The sequence below is a fragment of the Gordionus sp. m RMFG-2023 genome, chromosome 1, assembly GCF_954871325.1.
Source record: "Gordionus sp. m RMFG-2023 chromosome 1, tfGorSpeb1-WG-v2, whole genome shotgun sequence".
In the NCBI taxonomy this organism is placed as follows: domain Eukaryota; kingdom Metazoa; phylum Nematomorpha; class Gordioida; order Chordodea; family Parachordodidae; genus Gordionus; species Gordionus sp. m RMFG-2023.
The window spans coordinates 30,404,802-30,427,041 of NC_088775.1; the positions used below are offsets into that span (position 1 = coordinate 30,404,802).

Genomic DNA, 22,240 nt, shown 5'->3' on the forward strand with positions numbered 1-22,240 from the left:
TATCACCAGAGGTCTGCAAATGACAACATTTTTAGGCCCAATAAGAATTTAATTAATGCCCATCCCAAGTTTTGCTTAGCCTAATAATTTTTTACTAAAGTTGTCTGACCTTATTTTATATATATATTTGCTCTGATATTTCATAGAAGTGATAATTCATAAAGTATAGTTTAACCACGCAAATGACAACATTTTTAGGCCCAATAAGAATTTAATTAATGCCCATCACAAGTTTTGCTTAGCCTAATTTCAATTTTTTACTAAAGTTGTCTGACCTTATTTTATATATATATTTGCTCTGATATTTCATAGAAGTGATAATTCATAAAGTATAGTGTTTTTAATTTAACCACTCTCCAATATTATAAATAGTTTGGTGTACCACAACATATATTTTGGTATAGGCCTTGATTTAAAAAAAAAAAAATGCATGATAAAATAATGCATAAAAATTATTTGCTAAAAATTATACTTTTGAAAAATGAAAGATAAATTGGCTAATATTACTAGTATCTCAACATCATCTGATATTGATATGGCATCTCTGAATTTTGATTAATTAGGTTTTAAAAGGTAAAAAGAAATTTTTTTAAATAAATTTAAAATATAAGAACTTTTACCTTGGTATTTGTGATCTTATCAAAAATAAAATAATTGAAATTAAACTTTGAAGCCAACTCTCCTTGATTCAGTCCAGATGTCATAGGCTCTAATGAAAGTTTACACATCAAAAATAAAATAATTGAAGATTTTAATAAATATTGTTTACTTTGGTGTTGAGCAAATATTTATTACTAATATCTAAACATCATCTGATATTGATATGGCATCTGAATTTTGATTAATTAGGTTTTAAAAGGTAAAAAGAATTTTTTTTATATAAATTTAAAAATAATAACTTTTACCTTGGTATTTGTGATCTTATCAAAAATAAAATAATTGAAATTTAACTTTGAAGCCAACTCTCCTTGATTCAGCCCAGATGCCATAGACTCTAATGAAAGTTTACACATCAAAAATAAAATAAATGAAGAATATAGTGTTTACTTTGGTGTTGAGAAAATATTTCAAAAATATTAGCTAGATAAAATTTGTTGAAAAAAGAATATTTTACCTGCAATGGCAAATTCATTCATTCATTACCACGCCAGAAATTGCACCGTGCAATTTCATCACCCACCAGGAGTTGAAGCGTGCATCATGTATTTTCACTAGTATATAGATCCCATACATGATGTTTATTATAGTGGACGGTACCACCATGTAGCCAGTTAGCAAAGTGAAGAAGTAAGAAGTACAATAATGGTGATGTATTAGTTCCGTTACCGGCAGAATAGTGTTAAGGAAAAAAAATGTCATATATTAATGTACCTGCATCCTTAAGTGGTATTTAGTGAGGCAACAAAAAATAATAACCCTTATATCTTGGTAAGTATTGAGATTTTATGTTAAGTTTGCATGAAGAGCCTCTTCCTTGTTTGTTGTTCGGTGTGCCAAATATCGTATGTCCTGTAGATCTTGTATGTGCTGTGCCAATGATATTTGTGGTTCGTCCGAGTTATTGCGTTATTATTATAACCAGTGTGTCTTCTCATTGTCCATTATACAACTAATAGTTTCGTAATTGTTATCGTTATCGTCGCCGATATCGTGTGTCCAGAAAAGAAAGGTCGTGGGTTAATAAAGGAAGTTAAGTTATGTTGTTGTTGGTTAAGGTTATTATCATTTTTAAACATACTTTATTCTATTTATTGCAAGAAAGTTAAGGAGAAGAACGGTTTCAATATTAATTTAGGCCATATTTTAATATGTATTGTAAATGTTCTTTTAGGTGTTTTTTGTTTTTGCTGAGTGCCATGAAATCTGCGAACGAGAGGTTATTCAGGTCCATATCTTTCAAACATTTCGCCAACCAATAGTATTTAGGAGTTTTCTTCCTACCGTCAGGGCACCATTTCAAGGACGAGAATATCATATTTTCCTGCGAGTGTCTTAAGCTATGGCCTAATAATTCTAGCCTCCTCAAGGGTATGTGACGATTGATTGGTAGGATGTCGCATCTATTCCAGAGCGTTGTATTTGATGTGTTGTATGGGTAATACGTTTTGGTGATTCTTCTAAGGCATTTGTTTATAAATGTCTGAATTGCGTTTATGTTACTTTTTGAGTCCTGCCAAGTCTCTAGGCCGTAGGTAAAAATGGGTACAATTAGGGACTTGAAAAGTCTTATTTTTAAATTAGTTGATATTTGGTTGGATGACCATAATTTCGACAGTTGATGATAGCAGAGTCTAGCATTATTCGTTCTCGATTTCGTATCTAAAAAGTGAGGCCTAATGATGTTATCCTGGTTCCTAGGTATTTAAAATCTGACACTAATTCTATCGTATTACCCTCAAAGTTAAAGGGGTTTAAGTTACTCGCATCGGTATTTGAGGTGATCAGCTTGGTTTTTGTGTAGTTAACTCTTAAACCATATCCATCACAGTTATTGACAAATAATGATAAAATATTTCTTAATTTGTATTCTGAGTTGGCTAGAATACATACGTCGTCGGCATAACATAGAAAGTTTAGAGAGTTATGCATATCATTGAGGTGCTATTGATCACTGTAATAAGTGTTGAGTGCATATTCCTGTTTAAGGGATTTATTTAGGATATCATTCATTATTACATTAAAAATAATCGGTGAGAGGATGCATCCTTGTTTGAGGCCCATATTTGCTTTAAAAGGTTGTGATTTCATATTTAGATGTTGAGGAACTACGCTATGATTGTCGTAAATTATCTTAATTAGCGCTATCAGATGTTTATCTATCCCAATGTTTTCCAGCAAGGGGCATATCTTATTCTGAATTATAGAGTCAAAGGCTTACTTAAATCAAATTAGGGCAAAGATGGGGGATTTATGCATTCTGGCCTTTTCCAGAATGACCTTAAGTGCCATAGTCAACTCCGTTGTATTTCTGCCCTTCCTGTACGATGTGATAGCGTTTGAAAGGAACCTGTTAATGATTGGTTTAATCCTAACCGATATGATGTATGTGAACATTTTTAGTGTGACTGGAATCAGTGCAATACCTCTGTAATCCTTAAGGCAGTTTGGAGACTTATTTTTAGGGAAGTTTAGTATAATTGATGTCATCCATTCGTCAGGAAACTTACCCGTATTCCAAATCTCCCTAAAGAGGGGAAGTAGTAAGCTGGCACTTAGGTTTACCTCTATCTTCCAGAGTTCTGCAAAGATCCCATCAGCTCCAGCAGCTTTATGCATTTTTAGACGTTTGATGGCACCGACTATATCGGACTTGTTAAGATTCTGACTGGGTGTTTGGAAGGGGTAGTCACATCTAGGTCTAGGCCATCTCGTTCTGTAGAGGTTCATGTAGTGGTCTATCCATAAGTCTAATTGTTCCTTAGGGTCAGTTATAATCTTGTTGTTATTTAATTGTAGTCTTGGTAAAGGATTGGTTTTAAAGGTGGTGAGTAGTTTAAGAGATTGGAAGGCCTTATAAATATTATTATTATCAAAATTGAATTGGATAGAATTCGATAAGTTAGCAATAAACAGTCTTTTGTCAGCCCTTATGCGGTGAGTAATGTACCTCCTATGATGTTTTGCGAATTGGTGGTGGGATATATTTGTTGTAAGATTTTTAATTATTTGTATTGTTGGAGGGGTGAGCCACTCTCTGCGCTTGGTGCGTGGTCTTAAGCATGATGTTATACTACCTAATAAATTCAGCTTAATGTCCTTCCAGGTCAGATTTGGGTTTATCATGCTATTTACTGTATTTCTCCATGATGTTAATTTAGAGACGAACTCTTCTTTCACCTCTAAGTCATTTAGTTGTGCCAAGTCTTTTCTAGCTATGTATTTTATAGTGGTGAGACTGTTCTGTCTAGTGTGGTTTGGGAAGATACTGTTGTTAATTTTGAGTTCACAACCCAATGGATAATGGTCGGTGAAAAGTGTAAGGTTTAGTTTACTGATTACTCTGATGTCTCCTCACCCACTTGAAGATCTTAGTGGAAATTACAAATAAATCTATCTGTGAGGTAGTGCCAAAGAAAGGATTCTTGTAAGTCATGATGTGATGAGTTGGATGATTGAAGAAAGTATTTCCAATTTTCATGTTGAAAAGCTCACAGATTTCTATTAACCTTTTACCGTTGGGGTTCGTACTTTGTATTAATGTGGCGTTTCCAAGGCAGGAAGAGTTCTTAGATTTACCTACCGAAGCATTGAAATCGCCTGCTAGAATGATGCCATCCCGATGTGGTAGTTCCTTTAGGACATTCTCCAATTCCATATTGAAAACGCTATCATTGTGAGGCGCGTATATATTAAACAAATGAACTTTTTTGTATCCTAAGTTTAGGGTAAGGCGGCATATTCGGCTGGAGATTGGGTTGAAGCTTACGAGTCTTATTAATTTATTATTATCATAATCGCCACCCCAGCCCATACGTGTTCAGCATTTGAGCTGCAATATAAGGTGTAATCTAAGAGGTTCCTTACCTCAGTTACTTTAAGGTGGGTCTCCTGTAAAAGGAGGATTTCGTAATGTTGGTCTTTCATGTGCCTAAGTATAGTTAGTTTATCATTCAGGGATCTTATATTTAAAGAGATCATTTTAATATTGTGGTCCTTCATTGAAAAATTTTATTAAATTTAATTATGATTACCGTGCCGATTCTATATCTTACAGAGAGTCCGCCTTGTAAGAATAGCAAATACACGAGGATAGATAGATTAAGAATTAAGTAAGAATTGTTTAAAAAATATATATATATATATATGATATCAAAATGCGTATAGTATATGATAATCTGCAATGGCAAATTTGATATGGATATTGTGTTTCGCCATATTATATATCACATGGGAATTACTAATGGCTTAAAATTTCTATGATGATTATCATTGGACAAATATTTTTTAAAAGAACTCTATTGGTTAAACTTGATTAACGTTTTTTGAGGATTATTATAATAGATGTTAGTATAATATTTTTTCTCTAAAAAAAGCAATAAATCAATCAAATATCTCATTAAACATTTTCTTTGTTATTTTTATTTTCAATATTATTTTTTAGCCTTTCGTATTACCAAGCCTTTCGACTTATAGACCTACCCATTAATGAGATATTTTATTGATTTATTGCATTTTTTAGAGAAAAAATATTATAATAACATTACATTATAATATATTAAAAATATGGAAATTTTAAGATCTATATTTTTTTAATAATTCTTAGAAATAATTTGCGGTTTTTAAAAATTAATGTTTTTAAATAAATTAATATTTGGTTATGACTTTATATAAGTAAGTATAAATATATTGTAATTACTTGATAAAGAAGTAAATGATAAATATAAATTTTTTAAGGTATTTTTAATTTGAGAAAGCATTTAAGAGGGGAAAGGCTAACATCTTAAACGTAATTTTGAATATAATTATATCATTGAACTCAGAATTTAATTCTCTATCCAAAACCGCTTAGATGTATTTTTTTATGTTTTCGGTTCAAAAAATAATTTTTTTGTCGCGAATGCATTTTAGAGGGGAAAGGCTAACATCTTAAACGTAATTTTAAATATAATTATATCATTGAACTCAGAATTTAATTCTCTATCCAAAACCTTGAATCGGAAACGTAAAAAATGCATCTAAGCGTTTGGATAGAGAATTAAATTCTGAGTTCAATGATATAATAATATTCAAAATAACGTTTAAGATGTTAACCTTTCCCCTATAAAATGCTTTCGCGACAAAAAAAATATTTTTTGAACCGGAAACGTAACATCTAAGCGGTTTTGGATAGAGAATTAAATTCTGTCAATAATATAATAATATTCAAAATAACGTTTAAGATGTTAGGCTTTCCCCTATAAAATGCTTTCGCAACAAAAAAATTATTTTTTGAACCGGAAACGTAAAAAAATACATCTAAGCGGTTTTGGATAGAGAATTAGATTCTAAGTTCAATGATATAATTATATTCAAAATTACGTTTAAAATGTTAGCCTTTCCCCGTTAAAATTCTTTTGCGACAAAAATATTATTTTTTGAACCGGAAACGTAAAAAAATACATCTAAGCGCTTTTGGATAGAGAATTAAATTCTGAGTTCAATGATATAATTATATTCAAAATTACGTTTAAGATGTTAGCCTTTCCCCGTTAAAATGCTTTCGCGACAAAAATATTATTTTTTTGAACCGGAAACGTAAAAAAATACATCTAAGCGGTTTTGGATAGAGAATTAAATTCTGAATTCAATGATATAATTATATTCAAAATTACATTTAAGATGTTAGCCTTTTCCCTTTGTTAATTTTCGCTCAAAAAAAATATTTTTCAAAAAAAATTTCCCATTTAATTTATAATTGTAATTACTTCTTAATCTAATACTCACAATATCTTTATACTTACTATGAATTTTGTTTTGAAAAAAGAAACTTAAAAATTCAAAAATTCCATTTTTATAAAAAAATGTCCGGTATGACTAAATACTGAATTGCTAAAATGATTTGAATGAATTGCTAAAAAGCAATTAGTCATAATCAATCATAAATCAATCAAAATTTTATTATGTATATTTTATTTAATGAAAATTTTTAAAACTTTTTTTAAAACTTTTTTTAAAATATACTTAAATTATTTTTTTATTAAATGAAGGATTCTGATTAAATATCATATAATATATAATTTTATTTTGAGTTAATATTATTATAAAAGAAATATTTTCATAGTTTATTAAAACATAAATAAATTTTTTTCAATTTTAAAAATTAACAAATATATATCCGTAAGAGGGCGTTATATGCGTAAATATGTAAGTATCATTTTAGGAAACCGGAATGATGATTGGATAGCGCTTTTTTTATATTTGGGTATATATACATATGAAAAACCTAAAAATTAAAAAAATAATTTAGATTTCTTTGATGTTTAATTTATGAGTAGGTTTAGAATAGTAAAATAATGGAAATTTTCTAAGGTAAATATTGCTGGCGTTATTTATCAAAATCTCTTAATTTTTGTTTTATATGTGTATATATACGTACTAAGCATTATCCTAAAAAAATATTTTGAAAATAATTTGATTTGACCGATTGCCGAGCTTAAAACCGACCACTTACTAAATATTCGATTGATCAAATTTACTAGTAATATAATTTGAAAAATGTTGATTTTCGTTTTATATATCTATAAATAAGTATAAAAGATAATCCCAAAAAATATTTTTAAAATATCGCTATTTGGCGAATAACCGACTAGTAACCGACCCAATGACTAAATACTGAATTGCTAGCGTTTTAAATCAAAATATCTTAATTTTTGTTTTATATGTGTATATTTACGTGCTAAGCATTATCCTAAAAAAATTTTTTGAAAATAATTTGATTTGCCCGATTGCCGAGCTTAAAACCGACCACTAACTAAATATTCGATTGACCAAATTTCCTAGTAACATAATTTGAAAAATGTTGATTTTCGTTTTATATATCTATAAATACGTATAAAACATAATCCCAAAAAATATTTTTAAAATATAGCTATTTGGCGGATAACCGACTCGTAACCGACCCAATGACTAAATACTGAATTGCTGACGTTTTAAATCAAAATATCTTAATTTTTGTTTTATATGTGTATATTTACGTACTAAGCATTATCCTAAAAAAAATTTTTGAAAATAATTTGATTTGACCGATTGCCGAGCTTAAAACCGACCACTTACTAAATATTCGATTGACCAAATTTACTAGTAATATAATTTTAAAAATGTTGATTTTCGTTTTATATATCTATAAATACGTATAAAACACATAATCCCAAAAAATATTTTTAAAATATCGCTATTTGGCGGATAACCGACTCGTAGCCCACCCAATGACTATATATTTAATTTTTCCCTATTCTATATCATCAAAAGCATTCAAAAAATAAAAGATAATTTTATTAAATTATTGTTAAACTAAAATACATTTGATTCATTAATTGTAATAAAAACAAAGGCGCATAAATATATATAATTAAATGAGGATCAGATATTTTCTACTATCTTAATCTATATTTGATATCATCATTTCCTCATATACTTCAAAAAAAATTAACAAAATAGAAATTATGAATAAGAAATTAAATATAATATTGTAATGTATACGATATGAATAAAAATAAAAAACAAATTTAGCACCTATGCGCAGTGACCCCTACAACCGGGGGGGGGGGGGGGGTCCGAAGCAACTGCTTCTATAAATTTCTATGGGGGTACTTTCTTTTTTTAAATTTTTTAATTTTTTATTTAAAAAAAAAATTTTAATGGTCGATGTTTAGCAAATTAGTTTGTTATCCGATTTCTTATCATAAAATTATTTTTCCACTTTCAAGATTAGACGCAAAATTAAAATTTTATCAAAGGGAATAGTAAAAATTTAAATATTAAATCTTATATATAATCATTTATAATTTTTAGATCATTGGTAAAATATGCCCAAAAATATTAACCAAAAAAAATATAAATGCTTGATTAAAAATTGTACATATCATAATATAAGAGATGATAAATGGACAGATCATATTAGAAAAAGACATGGTGGGCTTAATTTTCACGATATAAAGAAAAGCTTTGAAATAGTGGCATTTAAGAATATTTCTCAAAATTGGACAAATAGCAAAGTAATTTTTTTTATTAAATATTTAATTGTTTATACTTATTTATAAAGGGTATTAAAACACAATTTAAGGAAAAAGAAGTAAAAATTGGCAAATCAATGCTGTTGGTATAATAAATATTTTTATTAATATGATTATTTTTTTAAAAGTGTACTAATAATGAAAATATGTTAGAAGAAAATATTATATCTGACTCTGATAATTTAAATAAATATAAATTTATAATTATTATCATGTCAAAGATAAATATTATGGACACTACTACAGTTACAGAAAAGGATCAACATCAAGAAGAGATGCCATCTGGATCTGGTGTTGTGGGATTGATAATAATGGAGAATAATGAGTTATCAAGATCAGCAAAAGAAGTTAAACCCCGATTTAATGTGAAATATGTTATGTTTATTTTATCTTCCCTCCCCCTCCCTTTTCTTAGGAATCAAATGATCCCATCAATATTGTTGGAAAAAGAATTGACAAATTTATAATTGATAAATATCTGGAATTGGAGCTCTCCAACCTAAACATTATTTATTCCCCAAAGATATTAATAATAGAAACAGATCCTTTAATGAAAGTTTTTATGAGAAAACTAATATTGACAAGAGCAAAGTTGCTAGAAATTGGATTACATATAGTATTAAAATGAATAAAGTTTTTTGCTTAACATGTCTATTATTTAGAGGTCCACACTCAAATTCAAAATAGACATGTGAAGGTCTTAATATATGGCAAAATATTAATCGTGATATTATTGTGCATGAATCTTCACAGGCACATATTATGGCCGATTATGGAAGGCTTTCTCACAATAAAAATTCCATATTACAATTTATAATACCCCAAAAGGAATGTGTCGATAATAACCGTTATATCGTTATAATAATAATAAGATGCCTAGGATATTTAATATCTCGCAATCAAGCCTTCTGGGGGAACAGGCAACAAGATAGCAATATGATGAGCCTTATTAAACTTATTGCAGATTCTGAGCCTGTTCTTAAAATGTATATACAAGATAATGAAGAAAGAAGAAGTGAGAAAAAAATTAGGGATTAAAATCTAAATTATATTCAAATCTGTTATCATAAAATAACATAAATATTCTTATTGAAACCATGAAAAATATGGTTATAAAAAAATTCAAAAGGAGATTGAATTCAAGTGCTATTCAATATAGTTGATGGCCCATATGATGTATCGAAATCAGAAGCAATAGCTTTGATAGTGAGATATGTTGAAAATAGCGAGACACCTAAGCCCATTGAAAGGCTGATAGACATTTATTGTACGCGAAATACAACGGGCCTCGATATTAAAAAGAATATAATATCCAAGCTTGGCTCCATGAATCTACCCCTCGAATTCCTAGTGGGGCAAAGCTATGATGGCGCCTCAAACATGAGTGGAAGAATTAATGGAGTGCAGGCTTTGATTAGAGCGGAGGCGCCAAAGGTAGCTTTTATTTGGTGCTATTGTCATCGATTAAATTTAATAGTTGTTCAATTATGCCAATCAGTAAAAGAGCTGCGAAATGTCTTGGGAATATTAGACGAAATTTACGTATATTTTAATGGTGTTAAAAGATATGAAGTTCTCAAAACATGTCAGAGTGATTTACTGACAAAATCACATAGATTTTTACGCATCAAGAATACCACTCGGTAATATTATCTTAATTGTTTCGATATATAATGTTTATTTTATATTTATAGAAGCTGGCTAACATCATATAAGGCGATTGTAAATTTTTTCCTACTTTATGATGCTTTGAGGCCAGCTTTGGCAAATTTAAAGGATTCTGAAGATCCTGCCACTTCCACTATGGCTAGTGCTATAGTCTATAGAATAGAAAAATTTTATTTTATTTTATCACTATGTGTTTTGGATAAAATATTGTTGATAACAAGCTTGGCTTGTACAAAATTGCAAACTATTTCGAAGGATATAGGATTTGCAATAAATCAAATTCAATTGGCAAAAGATTTCCTGATTAATATGAGAAGTGTAATTTAAATTATTATCTTTTATTATTTTATAATCCTAAAATAGATAATAATACTGAATTTTTGGATGTCTTTTCAAAGGCCCAAGATTTTATGAAGAAGAGAAATTTACCTTTTGATTTTGAAAGTTCAAGACTTCAAACATTACAATCCAAAAAGGAGAGGTATATATATACTTTCATCATTAAATATAATATTTTATTTTAGCTTTAAAATCAGTGTGTTTTATGCTGCACTTGATTTAATTATTATGCAGTTTAGTGAAAGATTTAACGATGAATCGATAAAATTTTTGAGTCAAACATCATTTTTTACCCCAAAGGGAATGGTGGAAAAGGCAATTGTTAAAGATGATATCAAGGATATCTGTGAATTTTATCAATTAAATATAAGTAAAGTTTTTGAGGAAATGTTGATGTTTAGAAATATTTATAAAATGGCTAAAACGGGGGACGTAATTATTACTCGTGACCTAGAGGTTAAAGAAGATTTGTCAGATTCTGATAATTGTAAATTTATTTAATTAAAATATTTTTACTAATACATTATTTAGCTTCTTCGGAGATGATAATAATTCTGAGATGAATGATTCAGACTGGATAAACTATTCATTTATTTTACCTTATCGTCTGCTTATAAATTTTTCTGCTTTCCCAAATTTAACAATTTTATATAAATATTTATTAACTATTCCTATTACATCATGTACTGCCCAAAGGGTCATGAATAAAATTAAACTAATTAAAACAAGACTTCGTAGTGTCATGAAAGATCCATTTCTTAATAATTTAACCATTTTATCAATGGAAAATAATTTATTTAAACAATTAAATATTGATGAAATTATAAATTCTTTTGCTTTCTCTTCCCCTAATTTATCTAAATTATTAATTTAAAAATAATATTTTTAAAGCATATATTTTTTACATTATATTTATATTATAATAAATATTGATGCAATAAAAATTATTTTTGAAATTTATTGGTGTCAAAAAATAATTTACAATGGGGGGGGGGGGGGGGGGGGGGTACTTTAGGGGGGTATTCTGCTTCTATCCCTCAAAAAGTGTAGGGGTCACTGCCTATGCGCGATGCGAATAAAAAAAATATCAGTAAACATAATTTTTTTGGATAAAATCAAAAAAAAGGAGATTGATAAAGTTCATTATATGATGGAGTATTTAATGATTAGGATGACTGATACAAAAATTTATTGTAAAATTAAAAGATTTATTTGATATATATATGAAAAAGAGTACGACGTTAAAGGGCCTTATTATTTTTCAATATTAATTTTTTTTATTGATACTGTCCTATTTTTTTTTATTCTAATTTTTTGACAAGGTTTTTTAGAAATTTTAGGCTTTAAAAGTATTAGCTCCCCACATGATGACATGACTTTTTCTCTTTCCCGTTTTTTACTACCTTTTATTTAATTTTCTACCTCACATTTTTTATCTTCCTCACTATATTTCTCCCAAAGTGATAAATCTATTTGAAATGACTTATACCCCTCAGCAAAATAAAATTCTCCTACTCCTATCAAGGTTCTTTCAAGATCTTTTTCTTGTATTTGTACCTTATTATATATGTTAGCGGCAATGAGGTAGTGGTAAGCAGGGTAATTTTGTTATTTCGGCAAAGTATACATTGCCGGGTTAAATCAGGCAATGTATTCTGTTTTACAAATTAATAAATTTATTATTTATTTGAGATTAATTTATTATTTATTTGAGATTAATTTATTATTTATTTGAGATTAATTTATTATTACTTTAATAAATTAATTTAAATATATTTTTTTGATTGATTTTTTTTTTAATATATATTTTTTTAAATATATTTTTTTGATTGATTTTTTTTTAAAATATATTTTTAATTTGTTACAATATATTTTTTGATTGATATATTTTTTTAATATATATTTTTTTTAAATATATATTTTTTTTAAATATATTTTTTTGATTGATTTTTTTTTTAAAATATATTTTTAATTTGTTACAATATATTTTTTGATTGATATTTTTTTTAATATATATTTTTTTTAAATATATTTTTTTGATTGATATTATTTTTGCTAAAATATATTTTTTGATTGATATTTTTTTTTAATATATATTTTTGATTGATATTTTTTATTTTTTGTGTTTATTTTTTTTTTAATAAATTTTTTAAACATATGTTTTTGAGATATTTTTTAATATATATTTTTAAAATGATTATTATATATTTATGTTTTACGTAATTTTATCTATTATATATCTTTTGATAGATAATTTTTTAGGTAATAGTGACAAATGTCATAATCGTTATTTTTAAACTTTTTTGAGTTTTTTTAAAGTAAATGGGTAAAAATATGTTTTGTAAACATGTTAAATTGATATTTCAGTGAAAGTGTACTATGGAAAAGTGACAATTGTCATAATCGTTATTTTTGAACTTTTTTGAGTTTTTTTAAAGTAAATGGGTAAAAATATGTTTTGTAAACATGTTAAATTGATATTTCAGGGAAAGTGTACTATGGAAAAGTGACAATTGTCATAATCGTTATTTTTGAACTTTTTTGAGTTTTTTTAAAGTAAATGGGTAAAAATATTTTTTGTAAACATGTTAAATTAATATTTCAGTGAAAGTGTACTATGGAAAAGTGTTAATTGTCATAATCGTTATTTTTGAACTTTTTTGAGATTTTTTAAAAATATGTTTTGTAAACATGTTAAATTAATATCTCAGTGAAAGTGTACTATGGAAAAGTAACAATTGTCATAATCGTAAATGGGTAAAAATATGTTTTGTAAACATATTAAATTAATATTTCAGTGAAAGTGTACTATGGAAAAGTGACAATTGTCATAATCGTTATTTTTGAACTTTTTTGAGTTTTTTTAAAGTAAATGGGTAAAAATATGTTTTGTAAACATGTTAAATTAATATTTCAGTGAAAGTGTACTATGGAAAACTGACAATTGTCATAATCGTTATTTTTGAACTTTTTAAAGTTTTTTTTAAAGTAAATGGGTAAAAATATGTTTGGTAAACATGTTAAATTAATATTTCAGTGAAAGTGTACTATGGAAAAGTGACAACTATTATAATCGTTATTTTTAAACTTTTTTAGTTTTTTTAGTTTTTTTAAAGAAAATGGGTAAAAATATGTTTTGTAAACATGTTAAATTAAAATTTCAGTGAAAGTGTACTATGGAAAAGTGACAATTGTCCGTTATTTTTGAACTTTTTTTAGATTTTTTAAAGTAAATGGGTAAAAATATGTTTTGTAAACATGTTAAATTAATATTTCAGTGAAAGTGTACTATGGAAAAGTGACAATTATCATAATCATTATTTTTAAACTTTTTTTAGATTTTTTAAAGTAAATGGGTAAAAATATGTTTTTTAACATGTTAAATTAATATTTCAGTGAAAGTGCACTATGGAAAAGTGACAATTGTCATAATCGTTATTTTTGAACTTTTTTTAGATTTTTTAAAGTAAATGGGTAAAAATATGTTTTGTAAACATGTTAAATTAATATTTCAGTTAAAGTGCACTATGGAAAAGTGACAATTGTCATAATCGTTATTTTTGAATTTTTTTTAGATTTTTTAAAGTAAATGGGTAAAAATATGTTTTGTAAACATATTAAATTAATATTCAGTGAAAGTGTATTATGGAAAAGTGACAATTGTCATAATCGTTATTTTTAAACTTTTTTGAGTTTTTTTAAAGTGTAAACATCTTAAATTAATATTTCAGTGAAAGTGTACTATGAAAAAGTGACAATTGTCATAATCGTTATTTTTGAACTTTTTTGAGTTTTTTTAAAGTAAATGCGTAAAAATATGTTTTGTAAACATATTAAATTAATATTTCAGTGAAAGTGTACTATGGAAAAGTGATAATTGTCATAATCGTTATTTTTAAACTTTTTTTAGATTTTTTAAAGTAAATGGGTAAAAATATGTTTTGTAAACATGTAAAATTAATATTTCAGTTAAACTGTACTATGGAAAAGTGACAATCGTCATAATCGTTATTTTTTAACTTTTTTTAGATTTGGTAAAAATATGTTTTGTAAACATGTTAAATTAATATCTCAGTGAAAGTGTACTATGGAAAAGTGACAATTGTCATAATCGTAAATGGGTAAAAATATGTTTTGTAAACATATTAAATTAATATTTCAGTGAAAGTGTACTATGGAAAAGTGACAATTGTCATAATCGTTATTTTTAAACTTTTTTTAGATTTTTTAAAGTAAATTGGTAAAAATATGTTTTGTAAACATATTAAATTAATATTTCAGTGAAAATGTAATATGGAAAAGTGACAATTGCCATAATCGTTATTTTTGAACTTTTTGAGTTTTTTTAAAGTAAATGGGTAAAAATATGTTTTGTAAACATGTTAAATTAATATTTCAGTGAAAGTGTACTATGGAAAAGTCACAATTGTCATAAACGTTATTTTTGAACTTTTTTTTAAATTTTTTATAGTAAATGGGTAAAAATATGTTTTGTAAACATATTAAATTAATATTTCAGTGAAAGTGTACTATGGAAAAGTCACAATTGTCATAATCGTTATTTTTAAACTTTTTTTAGATTTGGTAAAAATATGTTTTGTAAACATGTTAAATTAATATTTCAGTGAAAGTATATATGGAAAAGTGACAATTGTCATAATCGTTATTTTTGAACTTTTTTATGTTTTTTAAAGTAAATGGGTAAAAATATGTTTTGTAAACATATTAAATTAAAATTTCAGTTTAGATATGTTTTATATTTTTAAGTCACTAACAGTAATATCAACAATAAAATTCCTAATTTCTCTTTTATTTATATATTCAAAATTAATGATGAGATATTTTCCTGCAAATCGTCATTCCTTGATTTGATTAAATTCAAGATTTTATTAATAAAACATTTACCACTTCAAATGATAATAAATTCCACTATTATGATTAAAATTTAATCTTCATAACATCCGGAAATGTTTTTTTTAATAAAATTTATAATAGTAGGCCAATATAAGATTAAAATAATTGTAAGATTAATTTATTTTTTCCTAAAATCTTAGCTACGAAATATATTTAAATATAGAATCCTGCATCGGTTATTTGTATATCAACTAACTATAATATCTTTGACTTATTTATTTCAATTCTGTGAGTAAATACATTTTAAATATTTATTCACTTTAGTGAATGATCTGAAATTACAAGTTAGAGCTACTATTGAAATTTAAATCTATCAAAGTATTAGAAAAGAATCAACGTCAGACAATAAATTTGTAGTTTGTCATTGCAAGCAAAATTGCACAACCAATAGATGCAAATGGAAGGCATCTAAAATGTCTTGCAACTCACATTGTCATGCTACAAATAATAAATGTCAAAATAAATGATAAAAATGAGTTGTAAATATTGTTTTTTCTATTGTGAAGATACAAAATCTTACGAGATCTTATAGGGAAGGCTTGCTACCAGATTTCCGTTAATAATATATTGTAAAAATATATTTTAATAATATTAAGAAGCATATAAATATGATGGGGGTGGAGGGGGGGAATTCCCACCCATTTTACCAAATGTGTCTGATTTGGTAAATTTTATTTAAAATAATAAAGAATTAACCCCTATCAAATAACTAAAAGTGCGTATATGATGTAACAAAAATATAAAAAAATGAATTAATGACCTTATAAAATTTGTGAGAAATATTTTACAAAAAGATTATACACCCGAAGAAAATTTAAAACATAAATTGGCCAACGGCCTTCTCAAAGAGAGAGCCTAGCATAATTCAATAAAATATAGTAAAAAAAATTATCTAAAGGCCTTCATTTTTCGAAAAAAACTTAGAATGTTTGGTGTATAATCTTAGTAATTGTTTAAAACAAATATAAATATGAGGGCTAACTTTGAAAATGCTAAAATTAATTTCGTAATTATATTCATTTTCGAAAAGCTATTTAATACTTTGATAGGTTTAAATTTCAATAGTAGGTCTAACTTGTAATTTCAGATCATTCACTAAAGTGAATAAATATTTAAAATGTATTTACTCACAGAATTGAAATAAATAAGTCAAAGATATTACAGTTAGTTGATATACAAATAACCGATGCAGGATTCTATATTTAAATAAATTTCGTAGTTAACATTTTAGGAAAAAATAAATTAATCTTACAATTATTTTAATCTTATATTGGCCTACTATTATAAATTATATTATAAAAACATTTCCGGATGTTATGAAGATTAAAGTTTAATCATAATAGTGAAATTTATTATCATTTGAAGTGATAAATGTTTTATTAATAAAATCTTGAATTTAATCAAATCAAGGAATGTCGATTTGCAGGAAAATATCTCGTCATTAATTTTGAATATATAAATAAATTATTGTTGATATTACTGTTAGTGACTTAAAAATATAAAACATATCTAAACTGAAATTTTAATTTAACATGTTTACAAAACATATTTTTACCCATTTACTTTAAAAAAATTTAAAAAAGTTTAAAAATAACGATTATGAAAATTGTCACTTATCCATAGTACACTTTCACTGAAATATTAATTTAACATGTTTACAAAACATATTTTTACCCATTTACTTTAAAAAAACTAAAAAAGGTTTAAAAAAACGATTATGACAATTGTCACTTTTCCATAGTACACTTTCACTGAAATATTAATTTAATATGTTTACAAAACATATTTTTACCCATTTACTTTAAAAAATCTAAAAAAAGTTCAAAAATAACGATTATGACAATTGTCACTTTTCCATAGTACGCTTTCACTGAAATTTTGATTTAACATGTTTAAAAAACATATTTTTACCCATTTTCTTTAAAAAAACTTAAAAAAGTTTAAAAATAACGATTATAATAGTTGTCACATTTCCATAGTACACTTTCACTGAAATATTAATTTAATATGTTTACAAAACATATTTTTACCCATTTACTTTAAAAAATCTAAAAAAAAGTTCTAAAATAACGATTATGACAATTGTCACTTTTTCATAGTACACTTTCACTGAAATTTTAATTTAACATGTTTACAAAACATATTTTTACCCATTTTCTTTAAAAAAACTTAAAAAAGTTTAAAAATAACGATTATAATAGTTGTCACTTTTCCATAGTACACTTTCACTGAAATATTAATTTAACATGTTTACAAAACATATTTTTATCCATTTACTTTAAAAAAACTTAAAAAAGTTTAAAAATAACGATTATGACAATTGTCATTTTTCTATAGTACACTTTCACTGAAGTATTAATTTAATATGTTTACAAAACATATTTTTACCAATTTACTTTAAAAAATCTAAAAAAAGTTTAAAAATAACGATTATGACAATTGTCACTTTTCCATAGTACACTTTCACTGAAATATTAATTTAATATGTTTACAAAACATATTTTTACCCATTTTCTTTAAAAAAACTCAAAAAATTTCAAAAATAACGATTTTGACAATTGTCACTTTTCCATAGTACACTTTCACTGAAATATTAATTTAACATGTTTACAAAACATATTTTTACCCATTTACTTTAAAAAAACTCAAAAAAGTTCAAAAATAACGATTATGACAATTGTCACTTTTCTATAGTACACTTTCACTGAAATATTAATTTAACATATTTACAAAACATATTTTTATCTATTTGCTTTAAAAAAACTCAAAAAAGTTCAAAAATTACGAATATGACAATTGTCACTTTTTCATAATGACTTTCACTGAAATATTAATTTAACATGTTTACAAAACATATTTTTATCCATTTACTTTAAAAAAACTCAAAGAAGTTCAAAAATAACGATTATGACAATTGTCACTACACTTTCACTTAGTACACTTTCATTGAAATATTAATTTAACATATTTACAAAACATATTTTTATCTATTTGCTTTTACAAAACTCAAAAAAGTTCAAAAATTACGATTATGACATTTGTCACTATTACCTAAAAAATTATCTATCAAAAGGTAGATAATAGATGAAATTACGTAAAATATAATTATATAATAATCATTTTTAAAATAAATATTAAAAAATATCAATCAAAAAAATATATTTAAAAAAATTTATTAAAAAAATATATTAAAAAACATCAATCAAAAAAATTATTAAAAAAAATCATATAAACACAAAAAATTAAAATATCAATCAAAAATATATATTTAAAAATATTAATTTAAAAAATCATATAACACAAAAAAAAATATAAAAAAAAAATATCAATCAAAAAAATATATTAAAAAAAAAATATCAATCAAAAATATATATTTAAAAATATTAATTTAAAAAATCATATAACACAAAAAAAAAATATAAAAAAAAATATCAATCAAAAATATATATTTAAAAAAATTTATTAAAAAAACATATAACACAAAAAATAAAAAAAATTAGCGATCAAAAAGAAAAATATCAATCAAAAAATATATTGTAACAAATTAAAATATAAAAAAAATATATAATATTAATCTTAAAAAATTATTAATGATAACGAAAAAATTATTAATAATATAATATTACAAAAATTACACATTGCCTGATTTAACCCTGTGTAACGTGTGAAAGTGATTACCGTGAGATTTCGAATTCTCACACCATCAAAATCTCACGGCTGACACCGTGTGAAAGTAATTTCATGAGATTTTGATTTTTACCGCATCAAATACATGCCATTTAAATCATCAAAATCTCACGGCTATTCAATATTTCAAAATCTCATAGATATTTTTAAAATCTCGCATTATTAATTTAAAACGTCAGATTTGAATGAGGCTGTCAAATTAGAAATATTTCTATATAATACAATTTAATTTGAAATTCTTTTTCATTATGAAGTAAATTTTTAGAACGCCTTTATTTAACAGCAATAAATGGTGTCATATAAAGTTATTTTATTTTTTTATTCAACACGCTTGTTTTACAAACAAATATTAAAAAAAAGTTGTTTATTATTTTTTTTAATAAATTTTTTTTTACGTATTTTTTTTAATAAATTTTTTTACGTATTTTTTTTATCTAATGGAAAAAATGGTAATTTTAAAATTGATGCTTATTTAATATATTTTTATTTAATAGGAATTAAGATATAATTTAGAACTAAAAGATTTTTCTACTTTAAAACATGTTGTGAGTAATTATGAGAAGAATAATCATCAGCTCATTATTCTTCTCAAAAAGGATTAATTTTAGATAAAATTTCATTAGTTTTACAAGAATGGGATAAGAATATAATGAAAAATATTAAAATGCCCATAAAATACAAACGAGGATCAATACACAAAAGGCCTAAAAAAATGCAAAAAAAGAGTATTATTTAAAAATTATAAAATATTTCACAGTTAGCAATTTTTGAAAATGATATTATAATATACATGTATTTTAAAAAAGATTTTTCCCAAGCTAATCAAAATATGACTGAAACGATTAACCTACCACATTCCAATACAGAAAACACTCAACTATATGGTATCACTAAAAATTAAATGTTTATTGTTTATTAAAATACATTAGCAGTCAAATTATCTTCATCTCAAATTATTTCAAAAAATATGTTAGGCACTCAAGTTAAGATACCAGAGAGTAAACATTTTACTTAACAAAAAAATAGCAACAAACTTATATTCTCAATATCATTTTCAAAATATACCAAAAAATTTAGGCCCTCAGTCAAAAACTATTCCAGCTAGTATATTTTGTGTTTTAATTTTTATTAAATATAAAATAAAAATAGCATTCGAATTCTCTTCATCTCAAAATATTTCAAAAAATATATTAGGCACTCAAATTAAGCTACCAAATAGTAAACATTTCCTTTTTTTTATATAACAAAAATTATAGCAACCAAAACTTTAGACTACACTAAATATTCTCTTCAAAATCTTTCAAAATTTTTTTAGGAAACCATAAATAAAACAAATAATTATATATTTAGAATGTTTATATTAAATTTAAAAATATATAGGAACCAAATACAATCTAATAGAGCTTCCAGAAAACAATACAATCAAGATTTCAAAAACCTAATAAAAAGCAATTTATAATTTATATGGTATTCTAATATATCAAATTTTATTTCTGTATATATATTTACAATTATAATATATTATTGTATTTTATAATACATAATTTTAACTATATATATATAGAATTATAATATATTATTGTATTCTTACAAATTTTATTTCTATATATATTTTCAATATATTTCTAAAATATAGAATAAAAAATATAAAATAGATTCTTGTGTTATAAATAACAAACATTCAATATTTTCGACAAAAAAAAGAATAAAAATAATTCTTTATGTTAAATTATATTGTTTAAGATATATTCATAGAAGGATTCATAGAATAGTTTTTTGCAATGCCTGATCACCATTAAAAATATTATAAGAATTACACAATATAATAAATATTAAAATAAAGTAAATTTTAAGGTTTGAATGATTTAAACAAATATAAAACAGATTGTAAAAATCCAATAAATAGAAATATTAGGAGTAACATAATTAGCAAAGTTATAATATTAAGAATTATTTGAAACAATTTATTGAAGAGATCAAAATTTGAAGCCTTTCCTAAATTTTCAATGACATAAGAATAAGCTGTAGACATTGATGTTCATGTTTTTCACAAGTCCCTTGCAATTTATTTTAGTATCTTTCAGCCAATTTATTTTTATGTTATGTAAAAAAATAATAGCATATTTGGGATTTGATTAAGAAATCTGTCACCATGTCTTAATAAGCTAACAAAAATATTTTACTTTATTAAGAAATCTGTCACCATGTCTTAATAAGCTAACAAAAATATTTTACTTTTATATATAAAATATCAAACTGAATAAATATTATTTAGTAAATTTTGATATTACATTCACCTTACGATTATAATAAAAAATTGTATTTATAAATCTTAGAACATTAAGCTTAGGCCATGCATCTATATAAATATGAAAAGCATAACAAGTCTGGTTTACCAGGATATATAGGTTGTTTTACTTTATTAACATTATATGACAAAATTGCATGAAGGTTAATTTATATAATGAAATATTACATTTTTAATTGTATCAAAAGATTATAATAAAAACCTAATTCATGATTAAATAAGACATTCAATTAATCCCATTAATTGACCCTATTGTTTGGGAATATTGTTAAATTCCTCAACATCTATAAAAAATTTTAACAATTGGAATATAAATGTTTTAAATATAATAATTTGATAAGGTATTCTTCTCATAATTACTCACAAACTGTTTTAAAGTAGAAAAATCTTTTAGTTCTAAATTATATCTTAATTTCTATTAAATAAAAATATATTAAATAAGCATCAATTTTAAAATTACTATTTTTTCCATTAGATAAAAAAAATACGTAAAAAAATTTATTAAAATACGTAAAAAAAATTTTACTAAAAAAAATAATAAACAACTTTTTTTTAATATTTGTTTGTTAAAGAAAAAAAACAAGCGTGTTGAATAAAAAAATAAAATAACTTT

At 24.7% G+C, this 22,240-nt stretch overlaps 2 protein-coding genes across 10 annotated transcripts; one reads left to right on the plus strand and one right to left on the minus strand.

Annotated features, from left to right (window-relative positions):
* Positions 1-2,883: 2,883 nt before the first annotated feature.
* Positions 2,884-4,471, minus strand: LOC135924099 (uncharacterized). The gene is made up of 2 exons (XM_065459148.1): positions 4,167-4,471; positions 2,884-3,904 (listed from the first exon to the last, which is right to left on the minus strand). Exons 1-2 carry the CDS (start codon positions 4,469-4,471, stop codon positions 2,884-2,886), a joined length of 1,326 nt encoding a protein of 441 aa, XP_065315220.1.
* A 15,080-nt stretch (positions 4,472-19,551) lies between these two features.
* On the plus strand, positions 19,552-20,815 carry LOC135931559 (uncharacterized). Of its 9 annotated transcripts, XM_065468774.1 has the most exons (8): positions 19,651-19,768; positions 19,814-19,864; positions 19,943-20,044; positions 20,126-20,203; positions 20,249-20,317; positions 20,397-20,423; positions 20,469-20,537; positions 20,700-20,815. In XM_065468774.1, exons 3-8 carry the CDS (start codon positions 19,969-19,971, stop codon positions 20,759-20,761), a joined length of 381 nt encoding a protein of 126 aa, XP_065324846.1. In that variant the 5' UTR covers positions 19,651-19,768; positions 19,814-19,864; positions 19,943-19,968; the 3' UTR covers positions 20,762-20,815. The 9 variants fall into 9 exon arrangements, 8 of the variants coding, with proteins under 8 accessions (XP_065324850.1, XP_065324846.1, XP_065324849.1 ...); XM_065468777.1 differs by having other exon boundaries at positions 19,814-20,075; XM_065468773.1 differs by having other exon boundaries at positions 19,814-20,044.
* Positions 20,816-22,240: the final 1,425 nt, after the last annotated feature.

What these genes read in the sequence shown, in the direction of transcription:
- LOC135931559 (XM_065468773.1), top strand. Translation starts at nt 19,969, where the DNA reads ATGAAAAATATTAAAATGCCCATAAAATACAAACGAGGATCAATACAC. An exon ending in AGAAAACACTCAACTATATG is followed by an intron (nt 20,204 to 20,248) that starts GTATCACTAAAA and finishes AAAATACATTAG; the next exon opens with CAGTCAAATTATCTTCATCT. An exon ending in TCAAATTAAGCTACCAAATA is followed by an intron (nt 20,538 to 20,699) that starts GTAAACATTTCC and finishes AAAAATATATAG; the next exon opens with GAACCAAATACAATCTAATA.
- LOC135924099 (XM_065459148.1), bottom strand. Translation starts at nt 4,471, where the DNA reads ATGGGCTGGGGTGGCGATTATGATAATAATAAATTAATAAGACTCGTA. An exon ending in ACGAACCCCAACGGTAAAAG is followed by an intron (nt 3,905 to 4,166) that starts GTTAATAGAAAT and finishes AAACCACACTAG; the next exon opens with ACAGAACAGTCTCACCACTA.